Source organism: Narcine bancroftii, chromosome 6 (genome assembly GCF_036971445.1).
Source record: "Narcine bancroftii isolate sNarBan1 chromosome 6, sNarBan1.hap1, whole genome shotgun sequence".
NCBI classification, from domain to species: domain Eukaryota; kingdom Metazoa; phylum Chordata; class Chondrichthyes; order Torpediniformes; family Narcinidae; genus Narcine; species Narcine bancroftii.
The window spans coordinates 11,231,618-11,244,397 of NC_091474.1; the positions used below are offsets into that span (position 1 = coordinate 11,231,618).

At 39.0% G+C, this 12,780-nt stretch overlaps 1 protein-coding gene and 1 long non-coding RNA gene across 11 annotated transcripts in view; one reads left to right on the forward strand and one right to left on the reverse strand.

The window, feature by feature from the left end:
• The window catches only part of LOC138735703 (uncharacterized), a 320,545-nt gene that overhangs the window by 273,034 nt on the left and 34,731 nt on the right, over positions 1–12,780 (reverse strand). The gene's annotated exons all lie outside the window — the stretch shown is intronic.
• Positions 1–12,780, forward strand: part of hck (HCK proto-oncogene, Src family tyrosine kinase) — an 86,497-nt gene that overhangs the window by 50,042 nt on the left and 23,675 nt on the right. For all 6 annotated transcript variants that reach the window (XM_069883918.1, XM_069883916.1, XM_069883921.1 and 3 more), the window contains 2 exons: positions 876–1,058; positions 12,241–12,317. In XM_069883918.1, the coding sequence (XP_069740019.1) occupies positions 876–1,058; positions 12,241–12,317 (260 nt within the window). The remainder of the gene's footprint in view (positions 1–875; positions 1,059–12,240; positions 12,318–12,780) is intronic.

Below are 12,780 nucleotides of genomic sequence, written 5' to 3' on the forward strand. Positions count from 1 at the left end.
AGGCCACCCCTGCAATGGTGTGCCCAATTTTTATTCTCTTACCTCAAAAAGATGTAATAGCATTGGAGGCAAATGAGAAAATAAAATTCACCAAGCTAATAGAAGAGTTGTCCTCTCGAGAGACTGGATTTTGGTCCACGAGTCCATGCCGGCCAATTTATACCCAATTAACCTACACCCCCCGGTACATTTTTGAACGTGATCAATTTCATGAAAATCCCCAGAAGTCTAACCTGCCAAAAAAAAAATCATCTTACCCCAAAATAAATCAAGAAAACAAACCTGGCAAAAATGGATAAGAAGTGTGTTTTTGAACAGCCTTTTCAGAGTGAACTCATGGCAGAAAGCTTAAATAACAAATGACAGTTTGAATTTGTATTTGTTGGAGTTTAGAAGCATGAGGTATTCAAACGCACAAGATCCAAAAGGGGATTGACAAGATAAACATTTTCTACTAGAGGGAGAGTGACGAACCTGAGGACATAGCATGTCTTTTAAAAAGGAGGTGCATAGAAATTTATTCTGTCAAAAGGTAGTGAATCTCTGGAATAAAGGCCAGATCAGATATTTGAAAAGGTTGAGGAACTAAGGATGATGGGGAAGTGGTGCAGAAGAGGAGTTGAGACCAGCATTCATCGGTATGATCATGTTGAATGGCAGGCCAGACTTGAGGGACTGAGTGATCTACTCCTCCAATTGTGTTCTTGTGAACAGGGATTGAAGCAAGGGAATCTGCCCGAAGCAGAGTTCATGCTATCAATCAGTAAAATGAAAATTATTATTTAAATCTGAGATGCTGAATAATTATATTTTTATTCATTTAGTCATTGTATTTTTGAAAGGAAATTTAAGAACCCAATGTTATTCTTTTTCAGCTACATTCAAAAACCATACGAAAGTGGCAGTGAAAACCATGAAACCAGGTACTATGTCCGTGGAAGCCTTCTTAATGGAAGCTAATCTCATGAAGGCCCTTCAGCATGATAAGCTGGTGCGACTCAATGCTGTGGTTACAAAGGAGGAACCGATATACATTATCACGGAGTATATGGCCAAAGGTAAAACAAATGCCAAGAATTATACGCTCTATATTTTTTATTTGAGAGATCTTGAGAATCCAGCTGGTTTGCTATTTATAGTGAAGATAATGTCCCAGTAAGGCAGGTGTTCGCGACTGCATACAAATATGTTTGCTCCAACCACATCATATTGTTGTCTGTGCTCTGTAAATGCCTATTTGTTATTTAATCTTTCTGCCATGAGTTCACTCTGAAAAGGATGTTCAAAAACACACTTCTTATCCATTTTTGCCAGGTTTGTTTTCTTGATTTATTTTGGGGTAAGATGATTTTTTTTGGGCAGGTTAGACTTCTGGGGATTTTCATGAAATTGATCACGTTCAAAAATGTACCGGGGGGGCATGTAGGTTAATTGGGTATAAATTGGCCAGCATGGACTCGTGGCATGTTACATGCTGTATCTGTAATTTTTTTTTAAAATTAAGCTTTACAAAACATTACAAAACATCTCCTGGAGATACAGTCTGCATACGTTATCTGGAAAAAAATATTGCTTGTGGCCAAATGGTTTTCTGCCTTTTTGATATGTTCTAAAATGTAGTGTCAGGAACTTGAGAGATTCTTTGATATAAAAATGAAAAAGCTAGAAACACTGAGCAGGTCAGACAGCATCTATGAAAAGAACAGTGTGGGACACGGTTAGCGTAGTGGTTAGTGCAACCCTATTACAGCACCAGCGACCTAGGTTCGAATCCAACACTGCCTGTAAGGAGTTTGCCCCGTGACCTGCGTAGGTTTCCCCAGATGCTCCCACCTTCCAAAATGTATGGAATTGTAGGTTAATTGGGTGGCACGGGTTTCAATGGATGGAATAGGCTTCCACTGTGTTGTAAATGTTTTTAAAATAGGCAGAGTTAATGATTAAGGCTAAAGAAACATTGATTCTCTCCTTCCACATCTATTTCCTGGTGTGTGTTTGTGTGTGTTTTCAGCAATTTCTGTTCATATCCACTACCTGCATATTTTTTTTTTACATTTTCCTCTTCTGAGTTTAATATCTTGGACCAAAATGCTTTTGTAGCCATAAAATAATAAGGACCTGCTAGTTCCTCTTGTATCAAACTCCATTTGTTCTCCTTTTATGGAAATATTTCTGGCCACCACTTTTGCAACTGAAAGATAAAAATAAGTTGGATAGGTTGCTTCCTGTTCATGCCAATTTTCAAAACCATCTCTGAAAGTTGGCAGTCCCTCCTGGCTCCAAAACTCCATTTCAAGCCTAACTTCAGAAACTCTAATCTCCCATTTCTGCCCAGAATTTTATGTTAGATCACATTCTCAGGGAGTTTTATAAAGTTGGTTGGTCTTCAGAATATAACTGCTTCTCTTCATGTGCATGTGAAATCACCCCAACAAAAGTGAATTATCTCCTGTATAAATATATACAATAGCAATGTTAAGGTTTTTTTGTAATAGGATTCCATGAAATGAATAGGAGGCAGTTGCTATGCCTTTAGATACAAAACTAAATAATTCAGAAACATGTACATGTGAACAAGTTTCCTTCCCTGATATAAAAAGCCCAATCATACGTATTAAACCTAGCCTCAATTTACAGCACAGAAACCAGCCTTTCAGTCCAACTCATCCACTTTGGCCAAGTGGACTACCTTTGCTAGATGCATTTGCCTGTGTTTGGTTGTCGGCAGAATCACAGACGACAATGAGGTGTCATGCAGGAGGGAAAAAGGTCAGCTTGTTGTGCAACAACAACCTTACACTCAATGGTATAAAACCAAGGAGCTGATTGAGGGGGAAATCAGGAGATCACGAACTAGTTAGTCCTCATCGGGAAAGGGTTAAGAACTTCAAGTTCCTGGGTGTCAGCAGCTCCGAGGATCTATCCTGGGGCAGTCATGAAGAAGGTTCACCAGTCACTATACCGTGAGGAGTTTGAGGAGATTTGGTATGTCACTGAAGACTCGTGCAAATTTCTACTGGTGCACCATGGAGACCATTCAGACAGGTTGCATCACTGAATGGTATGGAGGTGCCAATGCCAGGACAAGAAAAAAACTACTGAAAGTTGTGAACTCTGCCAGCTCCATCACAGGCATCTGTCTCCACCCCATTGAGGACATCTTCAAGAGGCAGTGTCTTAAGAAAGCAGCTTCAATCTTTAAGGACCATCAACACCCAGGCCATGCCCTCTTTACATTGCTAACATCAGGAAGAAGGTACAAGAGCCTGAGAATGAAGACCCAGCAGCACAAAAACAGCTTCTTCCCCCCCCCCCGCCATCAGATTTCTGAACGGACATTGAGCCACAGACACTACCTTATTTTCCCTTAATTTATTTATTTTTAAACGTAATTTTATAGCAATATTTGCACTGTAATTCTGCTGAAAAACTACAATTTTTTTGTGATGTATTTATGACAATAAATTCTGATTTTCCTTCTGATCCTTTCCTATCCATGCAGTTGTCTAAATGTCCCTTAAATCTCCTAATCATACCCACCATTGCAACTTCCTCTAGCAGCTTGTTCCACAAACCTATGTGTGGAAAAATTTGCTCCTTCAGGTCTCCTTTAAACCTTTCTCCTTTCATCTTTAATACATGTTCCCTAGTTTTAGATTTCCCTGCTGAGGGGGGAAAAAAAGCTGTTACCATTCACTCTATCGATGACCCTCAGGCCTTTGTATATCTCACAGAGTTCATCCTTCAGTATCTTATGATCTACGGTGGGGGGGCGGGGTGGTGTTTGGTTGGAAGGCCAAACATATCCTGTCTCTCTTTGTAACACAAGCCCTCCAGCCCTGGCAACATCCTTGTGATTTTTTTTTTTCTGCATTTTTTCCAGCTTAATAACATCCTTCATCTAGCTAAGCAACTACAATTGACCACAAATGAGATACAATTTTTGTCATATTTGGCAGACTTATTTGCCTTCGGCAGAAATTGCCTAAAGCGCCTCTTACAGTCAGAGAAAGAGAAGCAAAAGAGAGATTTTCCTTCCCTACACCCCCCCCACCCATAGCTGTGGATTCACCTCCAGCACTCCCACAGCTTCCACAGCCACGCAAAGTCCGGTCCAAACCATCGGCAACCCAAGCTCCAGATCCAAAGGTCCGATACGATTAGGAACCCTCCAATGTCCTCGTCACCCTCTCGATTCCTGGTTCTGATTCCTGGTATCCCTTCAGCCAGTTTTTTGAGCCAGTGTCCAGCAGTCCATAGCCCGGTGTGAATCCCCACATCTGCAGTCGCCAGCAGTCAATGGCCTGGAAGTGTTCCTCGCCTCGAGTAACCAACAGCCTGTTTTCTGGTGCCCTGTGCCAGTCCTCAACCTCCTCACTGTCTGCTGTTGAACATAGGCTCCTGTTCAAAGCCTGTATGGAGCTAACGGCAGTCGGACTGGGCTGTTTGGACCCCACGGTTGCCCTGTGTCTCCCCTCCTCACTCTCCCAGGTCTACAGCAGCCCTGCTGTTACAGCAGCTCTGGCAGCGCCACCACATTTTTTTTCCTCGTGTCCTGTCCTGTGGAGTATTGAGCTGTATTCCTTCAGGGATTATCTGGACATGTTGATTGCTTGATTACTGTGAAAACTGCATCACCACCTTGTTTTGAACACTTCAGGATTGGGATAATCTACTTTGGAGCACTTGGCAGTGCCTCAAAGAGAAATAAAAATACAGTTTATACCTTTATCAATGGAATAAAAATCTATGTCACAGCAGCTATCTGTGTCAAATGGTACAACAGTAGCATTTCCCCGTATGGCAGTGCCCTATTTAGTGTCATGCGATGGTCTCATTGCTGCTCTAAAGATAGAAGCTATCTCTGCTTATGTATCATATAAAAATGAGGATAACAAATCATTTTAAATCAGAACTATTTTTTCTTGCCTTATGGGTTGTCTTGCATGTCACCATCTTCCAACAAAGACCGCTTCAATAAAAACAATATATAATATTATTGTCATGTTAACAGACAATTAACTAATAATGCTGCTTCTCACTGGCATGCATTGTGTCACTGGTAAATGAGAACTCTCCCCTTGATCTATTATACCCTGAACCTCTTCCCAATTTCCCAGCTCTCTTAACTTCTGCCATGCACCCACTGACCCAGAAACAACTGTGCATTCTATTGGGTTTGAAGTGCACTCAGCCTTACTTCCTTCTTCGTGAAATAAGTCAGGAAGCGAAGTAACAGCAAATTAATGAGGCCTGCCTTGGGCCATGACCACTCCTCCCACCATCTCGATGTTCCAACCTACCTACCTCCCAGCACAATTCATATTGTTTTTTTTAAAATTGCAAAATGCCGTGAATATGGGAAATCTGAAGTAAAATGTAGGTCTTACTAAAAATGGAAATCATAGAAAATATCCTTTCAGAATCATCGTCTTACAGTCCACTCCCATGTACATTTTTTTTAGCTTGCAATGTGGTTTTTCTCTAGAACAATGGACTAGATAGTTTGCAAATGATGTTCCCTATTATCTTTTCCAAGTAATCTCAGTAGTGATCAAATCTTCAACTGCTATCTGATTTGTCATCTCCCATTGTGGAAAATCGTCTAGCCCAGTGTTCCCGCTTCTAGTTACTCTCCAGACTTCACTGGAATTGAATGTGCATAAAAGTTGGAATTGGCAGATTTGGCCTATGCTTTGAATTCCTATGTGGTTAGGTAATGTGAGGGTTTCATTCTCAAAAATTGAATGAATCATATACCCTTGTGGAGATGTACGTGGAAAAAGAAGCTTCCTTTTTTAAAAATGATAATAAGTGAGGAGGAAAATTTGGGAACTTGAATCCGAGACAATAGGAAAGAAAAGTAAAATCTGAATATGATATTGGTGAACAATCTAAGAATAATTTAAACCCAAATTACACTGGGTTTCAAAAGTTTGGCTTACTGAAAAGGAATTTGGGAGAAGAATAGACAATTTCAAGATAATGTCAGATTTGCAGTATCACTTAGGAAGCTGGAAGAACATGTAATGAAATTTTATTGAATTTGGCATATTTCATCACACAATGATGCTGACCATTGCATTATTTCAGCTGACCTAAAAATGTTTTGATTTTTGTTTATACTCTGCATCTGATGCTTTTGTGTCAGTGTCCAACAATAGTTGTCCAGCATTGATGGATTCCAGTTGCCCTGTCACTGCTTTTCCATGATCACCATGTCCTGGTGAAACCCGTCGCCATGTTCATCAGTGACTGCACGGAGATAAGCAGGGAAGAGGTCCAAGTATGAATGCAGAAAATGAATAATTTTCAAAGACATTGCACTTTTGTCTGCTTGAAATAGACTTAAAATATGAGAGGAAATCACAAAAATAGGTTATAATCTAAAAGACAGTACACGATAGGGAGATTTTATGGTGATTTTCGTGATTAGCCACCAAAGTGTCCATAAAATATACCCAAAAGTGTTCAGGAAGCAAATTATTCATTGACCAGTGTTATTAGTTGGAAAACACAAGGTTAAGCCTATATTCCTTTCTACTCTATACAATTTATTGTCTGAAAGTTGCCTCTTTTCCCAATTTGCCTCGGCTACTGCCAAGTTGGATTTTTTTTACATCTTTGATATTTTGATTCATTACCCTAATAATGTTAAGAGTTTAGCAGTTTGGGGCAGCATGGTTAAGCATAGCAGTTCGTGCATGCTATTACAGTGCCAGCAACCCATATTCAAATTCAGTGCTACCTGGAAGGAGTTTGTACATTTTCCCCATGTCTACATGGGTTTCCTCTGATCCTTCAAAATGTTGAGGGGTTGTACATCAATTGGGCGGCATGGGATTGTGGGCCATCAGTGCCTATTACTGTGTTGTATGTCTAAATTTATAATTTATATCTCAAGAATATCAACGTTGGCTTTCCAATTTATTCTTTTATAACAAAAAGGTTTGCTTGGCAAGTAGTGCCTGCTGTCTTGCATATCCAACCACCTGGGTGTGATCCTGACCTGTGCTGGCTGGGTGGAATGTACACATTTTCCCAAATATTTCAGTTTCCTCTCATATCCTCACTAAATCTAATTGGTCAGTTTGGTGATTATTGCAAATTCCCCTTGTGTAGGTGAAGAGAAGAATCAGGAAGGAGTTCATGAACATAAGAGAGAATCGGTTAGAAGCAGTTACGGAGGAATCCAAGTTGGAGGTGCACCCTGACAACAGTGTAGATTCAATGAGATGAATGGCCTTCTACTTTGTAAGGAAATATGTCCCACCCCACTGAACAAAATAGCAATTCATTTTTTGCCACATTTTCTGGAATGTGGCTCTAAAAATCTCTCTCATAAACTTTAATCATTTCAACTGTTGAAGGAAGATAGGTCAATTATAATAGTGAACACCAGCCTATTCATGAATACATCAGTATTGACTGTGAGTAACCCTGTGAGCATGCAATTCATTGCTGTTCCCTGGATGAGTGTGGGGGAGGTTACATGTTCCTGTGGGCGATCATGTGCGTTCTCAACTTCAAAGCTTTCCATTACATTAAACAATCGACTTTGTAGATAGTGAAACGATTATTTAAAAATTGTAAGTAAATGTTCACTAAAGCAATTGTCTTTTCAGTGCATTTGATCAATTTCATTGGGGGGAAAAAAAAATTCTGCATGAGAATAGGTCCTGTTTTAAAACAAAGGTAATCTATTGATCACTCAATATCTTACATTTTATTTAAATTTAGACATACAGCACAGTTACAGGTCATTTCGGCCCGTGAGACTGTGCCTCCCAATTTACACCCAATTAGAACCTACATCCCCATTATGTTTCGAATGGTTGGAGGAAACCTGAACCCCCGGGGAAAGCCCACACAGACATGGGGAGAATGTTCAAACTCCTTACAGCCAGCACGGGATTCGAACCCATGTCCCGATCGCTGCAGAATATTGACATTTATATTAGTGTTTCAAAAGAAATTAAAATAAATCTCATTTAAGTCAAGTGAAACAGATGGTTCTTTGGACCGTTCTTCCTGGAGTTCAGAAGATTAGAAGTATTTTGAATGCTGAAAGGCCTGGACAAAATTGATGTGGCAAAGTTTTTTTTTCCCATGGTAGGGGACTCTTGGATAAGAGAGCACACCTTCAGCCTCGAAGAGTGCCCTTTTAAAACTGAAATGCAGAGGAATTTCTTGAGCCAGAGAGTAGTATCTGAATAGGGAGAAGGGAGAGGATTGGTGCTGAGTGGGAATATGGATCAGCTCATGATGAAATGATGGAGTTGGCTCGATGGGCTGAGTGGCCTACTGCTCCTATATCTTATGTTCTTAAAACATTTATAAATTGCCATCAAATCCACATGATACTTTAATTACCCTATTAGGACATAGAACAGTACAGGCCCTTCAGCCCTCAATGTTGTACTGACCTATATATTCCTAACAAAGGTCAGAATCAGAATTTATTGTCATGAATAAGTCATGAAATTTGTTGTTTTGTGGCAACATCATAGAGCAAACATACATATTATAATCATCTTGTGCCATTACTATTTTAAAAAAAATAATAGTGCACGAAAAGTAAGGCAGTGTCTTTGGTTCATAGATTATTCAGGGATCAGATGGCACCGTGGAAAGACCCCATGAGAATATTCAGAACTGTTGGTACCTTTTAGAATTGATGGTTCCAAATAAGTAAAATATTGCAGAGAGTGATTCATGAAGAAAAATTTGAATGAAATATGTATTACCATATAAATGTAGAACCATAATTTTAGAGCACAGGAGCTGACCCTTCTGTCTGATTTGTCCATGCCAACCAAGTTGTCTGCCAATGTAAGTACCATTTGGTCCATATCTCTGAACCTTTCCTATCCATTAACATTTCTAAATGTCTTATAAGTGGTAAAGTTATATTCACCTCTACCATTTCCAATGTCAGCTCATTCCGACTACCCTCTTGTGTGCAGGAAAAAAAAAACACCTTTGGTCTCTCTTAAACTTTCCCTTCTCACCTTTTATCTACGTCCTGTAATTTTAGATTCTCCTAGTCTGGAAAAGTGACTGTGATATTTATCTATCTCCCCCATGATTTTATAAAGATATACAAGGCCCCCTACTCCGCCTCCTGTATTCCAGGGAGAAAAGTTCCAACCTAGCATGGTTACCTTAGCAGTTAGCCCAGTCACTGGCTCTGTAATAGCATTGCGCTTCGAATCCAGTCCTGTCTGTAAAAAGTTTGTATGATCTTCCAGTGTCTACGTGGTTTCCTCCGGGTGCTCTGGTTTCCTCCCACCCTTCAAAACATACTGAATTGTAGGTGAATTGGGTGGCAAGGGCTCGATGGTCAATAAGACCTGTTATAGTTCTTTATGTCTAAAATTCAAGCACTCCAGTCCTGATAGCATTGTGACTCTTTTCTGTGGCCTTTCTAGCTTAATGGTATGTTTCCTGCAGCTGGGTGACCAGAACTGCACACAATACTCCAGGTATGGTCTCACTAACAACTTGTACATCTATAACATGAAGGCTTGGCTCCTCGAACTCACCTATGGCTAACAATTATACCCTACCTCTGCCAAGGCTCATGCCGTTTACATCAATTTGAGTAAAAATTTCATGTCTACTTTTTTTTAAGAGTGTCTCTGTCTAAACTTGTGAAGAAAGAAAATACGCACTTGTTGAGTGTTGAGAAGCCTTGTGACTCCTGACGCTTCTTATCTTAACCCAACTATATTTTTTGACACCGTTAAACACACCATTTTCAAGCTGTCATCTAGCACTGATTCCATTTTTATCCATCTGCTCATTATGAAAGCTCAAACTGCAATGGCTTCCTTTCCTTCACACTCTTCCTTATCATTACCTCTGGTGTTCTTCAAAGATTCATCCTTTCCACCTTCCATTGCCTATCCATCTTTTCTTGTAAACACCATCCAAAGCTGCAGTGCTATTTTCAAGTTACACTGACCACTTCCAATTCTATCTCACTGATGGTCATCTTTAACTGCTGTCTAAATTGTCAGACTACTTGACCAACACCCAGAATTGGATCATGAGAATTTCTTCTAATAAAACCACTGGTGTCTGGAATTTAAGTCACTGGCACCCTCGAGCAAATGGCAAAAAAATTGAGGAAAATATATTTTAAAAAAATTAAATAAGATTAAAATAATAGATTTTTTTTAAAAAGTGTTTAAAATTGTAAAATTAAATGTTCTCTGAGGAAACACATAAACATTTGATGAAGATGGTAGCAAATATTCAGCCAGTGGAGTACTTTGGCTGTGTTTTGCTCATTGCTGTTGTTTGAATAAAGTTTTGTGAAGCAATGGCATTGCCCAGGATGAACAGCTGATTAATGGCGCTTGCCATTGGGGTCACTCTCTTAAAATGCTTCCGTATCCCAGCTTAGTAAGAGTCATTTTATCTGTAAGTTTGGGAAAGGGGGTGGTTATTTATCTATAATGTTATTGTTTGTCTTTTGGGCAGTTCCATGAAAGAGGAGGAACCTGCAGATTCAGCCCTTCAGTCCCTGTCACAAGCTTCATTTTCTAACCACTGAAACCCTGCCACCTGCCTGAAAGTGAACCAGAGAATTCACAACATTAGCATCATGTTTGAACTTTTTCTCTCATTGTTAATCAGACTTCTAGTCTCCTCCCTCAATTTGTTTGTTGTTAGCACTGTTTTATAAACCAATTCGAGACTTGACTGTGCAAACAATGCCAAGATCAGTCTACCACTTTTATCCTCCATAAACTTGATCCACCAGAACTTTGCTAAAACATATTCAGTTTCTGATCACCCCTGTGGCCTGCATCATACCCACCTTTTAAAATTCTCATTCTTGTTTTCATATGCCTCAGTGGTCTCATCCCCACCAACTCACCATTTCTCTGTAACATCCTACAGCCCTTCAACAATCCTGCAATCTCTAATCCTGGTCTCATGCAGCCCTACTTTTATCATTGCAGCAGTGAAGGCTGTTTTTGGCACTGCTTAATTCTTCATTTCTTGAATTCTCTTCCTGAATGTCTTCCCCTTTAAAATTCTCTCTTCTCCTTTAAAATGTCTCTTGGAGTTTTATTTTTGTAGAAGCCTCTGTTCATCTGCTATCTATCTTAATATCATATTTTCATCTATGCATGTGACATACAAAGATACCATTCATCCTAAGGAGTCAACTCGCAGAACAATCCCTTCAATCCCATTCTGCCCATTTCATGCAACCACTTCCCCCTCACATTCATTAACAATATTCAGAAGTTAATTAACCACCACTCTCTTGGAATGTAGTGGGAAATTAGAAAGATCAGAAGAATCCCTTGTACTCAGAGAACATGCAAAATCCACATATTCAACACCTGAGGACAGGGTCAAAACCATATTGTTGGGCTTTGAGGAAGCAAGGCAATTTGTTGTTCAATTGTACTGTCAGATTTTTCTTGATAATTCCCCTAGAAATTTTTTTTTTACCATTTGTTCAAGTTACTATATTTTCAAGTTATTTTTCTTTGTTTGCTTGCCTGAACCACTTTCTTTCTACAATTCTCCACAGTTGTGAAGCATCATAAATCCAGTAATTTGCTCCCAATCTATTCTGGATTATTATGGTATAATGCGACAAGTTCACTTTGAGAGACATTTAAGTGAATTTCTAGCATTCACTTGATGGAACTTTCATATTGTAATGGCCTAGGGCAGAATCTGAGGCAGGATCCAGTCCAATATTTTGGAACATTACAATGCTCTGAAAGGGATTATGAGAACATTTTGCATTCTATTCAGGCAAAAAAAAAACTGCTACCTCTTTCTGTCAGCTGCAGTAAGCAAACTATTCTATGATTTGGTGCAGGGAGGTTGGAAATTGGGACGTTTGTCTTGTTCAACTAACCATAAAGAAAACCTCAATAACATTGAACAAATTTCCTCCCAAATTCAGAAGTATACTTCATTTAGGTTTACTTAATATTTTTAAATCTGAAAGTCCCATATGAAATTGTATTTTCTCTCATGGGAAGGTTTTTACATAGTAAGACAATGAAGCTCTTTATAATACCATAATATTTAATCCTACCAATTTCCTCTATTCTTTGGCTAATAGTAAAGAGGTCATATTATTGTGGTCATGGGGATATATTGTAAGATGGGTCTAACTACCAGAAAATTCTGTATATTTGTCTCAGCCTAATAGGTTCAAAAGCACATCAGCGATTTTAAATCCCCCTCTGTCTCTTCCAGGAAGTTTATTAGATTTCTTAAAGAGTGATGAAGGGAACAAATTACAGTTACCGAAACTGATTGATTTTTCAGCTCAAGTAAGTGATCATGGTTATTTACAACATCTTTCACAATGGCGATCAAATACAACATAACTAGAAGTTTGAAACTGTATATTTTTTATTTGAGGAAAAGAAAACTGGTGTATTATTTACATTTTATTGGTTGAAAGACCAGCAAATATTGAGTAGGGTATATTTCCAACAGGATACTTTTGACATAAATTGCTGAAAAAATATTTAACATATTACTTAAATAAAAATATTCTAAAAATTGCCCATTTCATGCCAATGAAAAGAGTCTTTCAGAAACTGCATTCATTTTAAAAAAAAAACTATCTTTAACTGCAGTTTGATCATATTTTATCCAAAAGAAACATTGATCTTTTATTCCTGAGCGGTGAACATTTATCTTTCGGGCACCAAAGCCTGGTGAACTTTTTACAAATTAGTGAACAGGTGCGGACTCGAAAGGCCAACATGGCCTGTTTCCGCTCCGTAA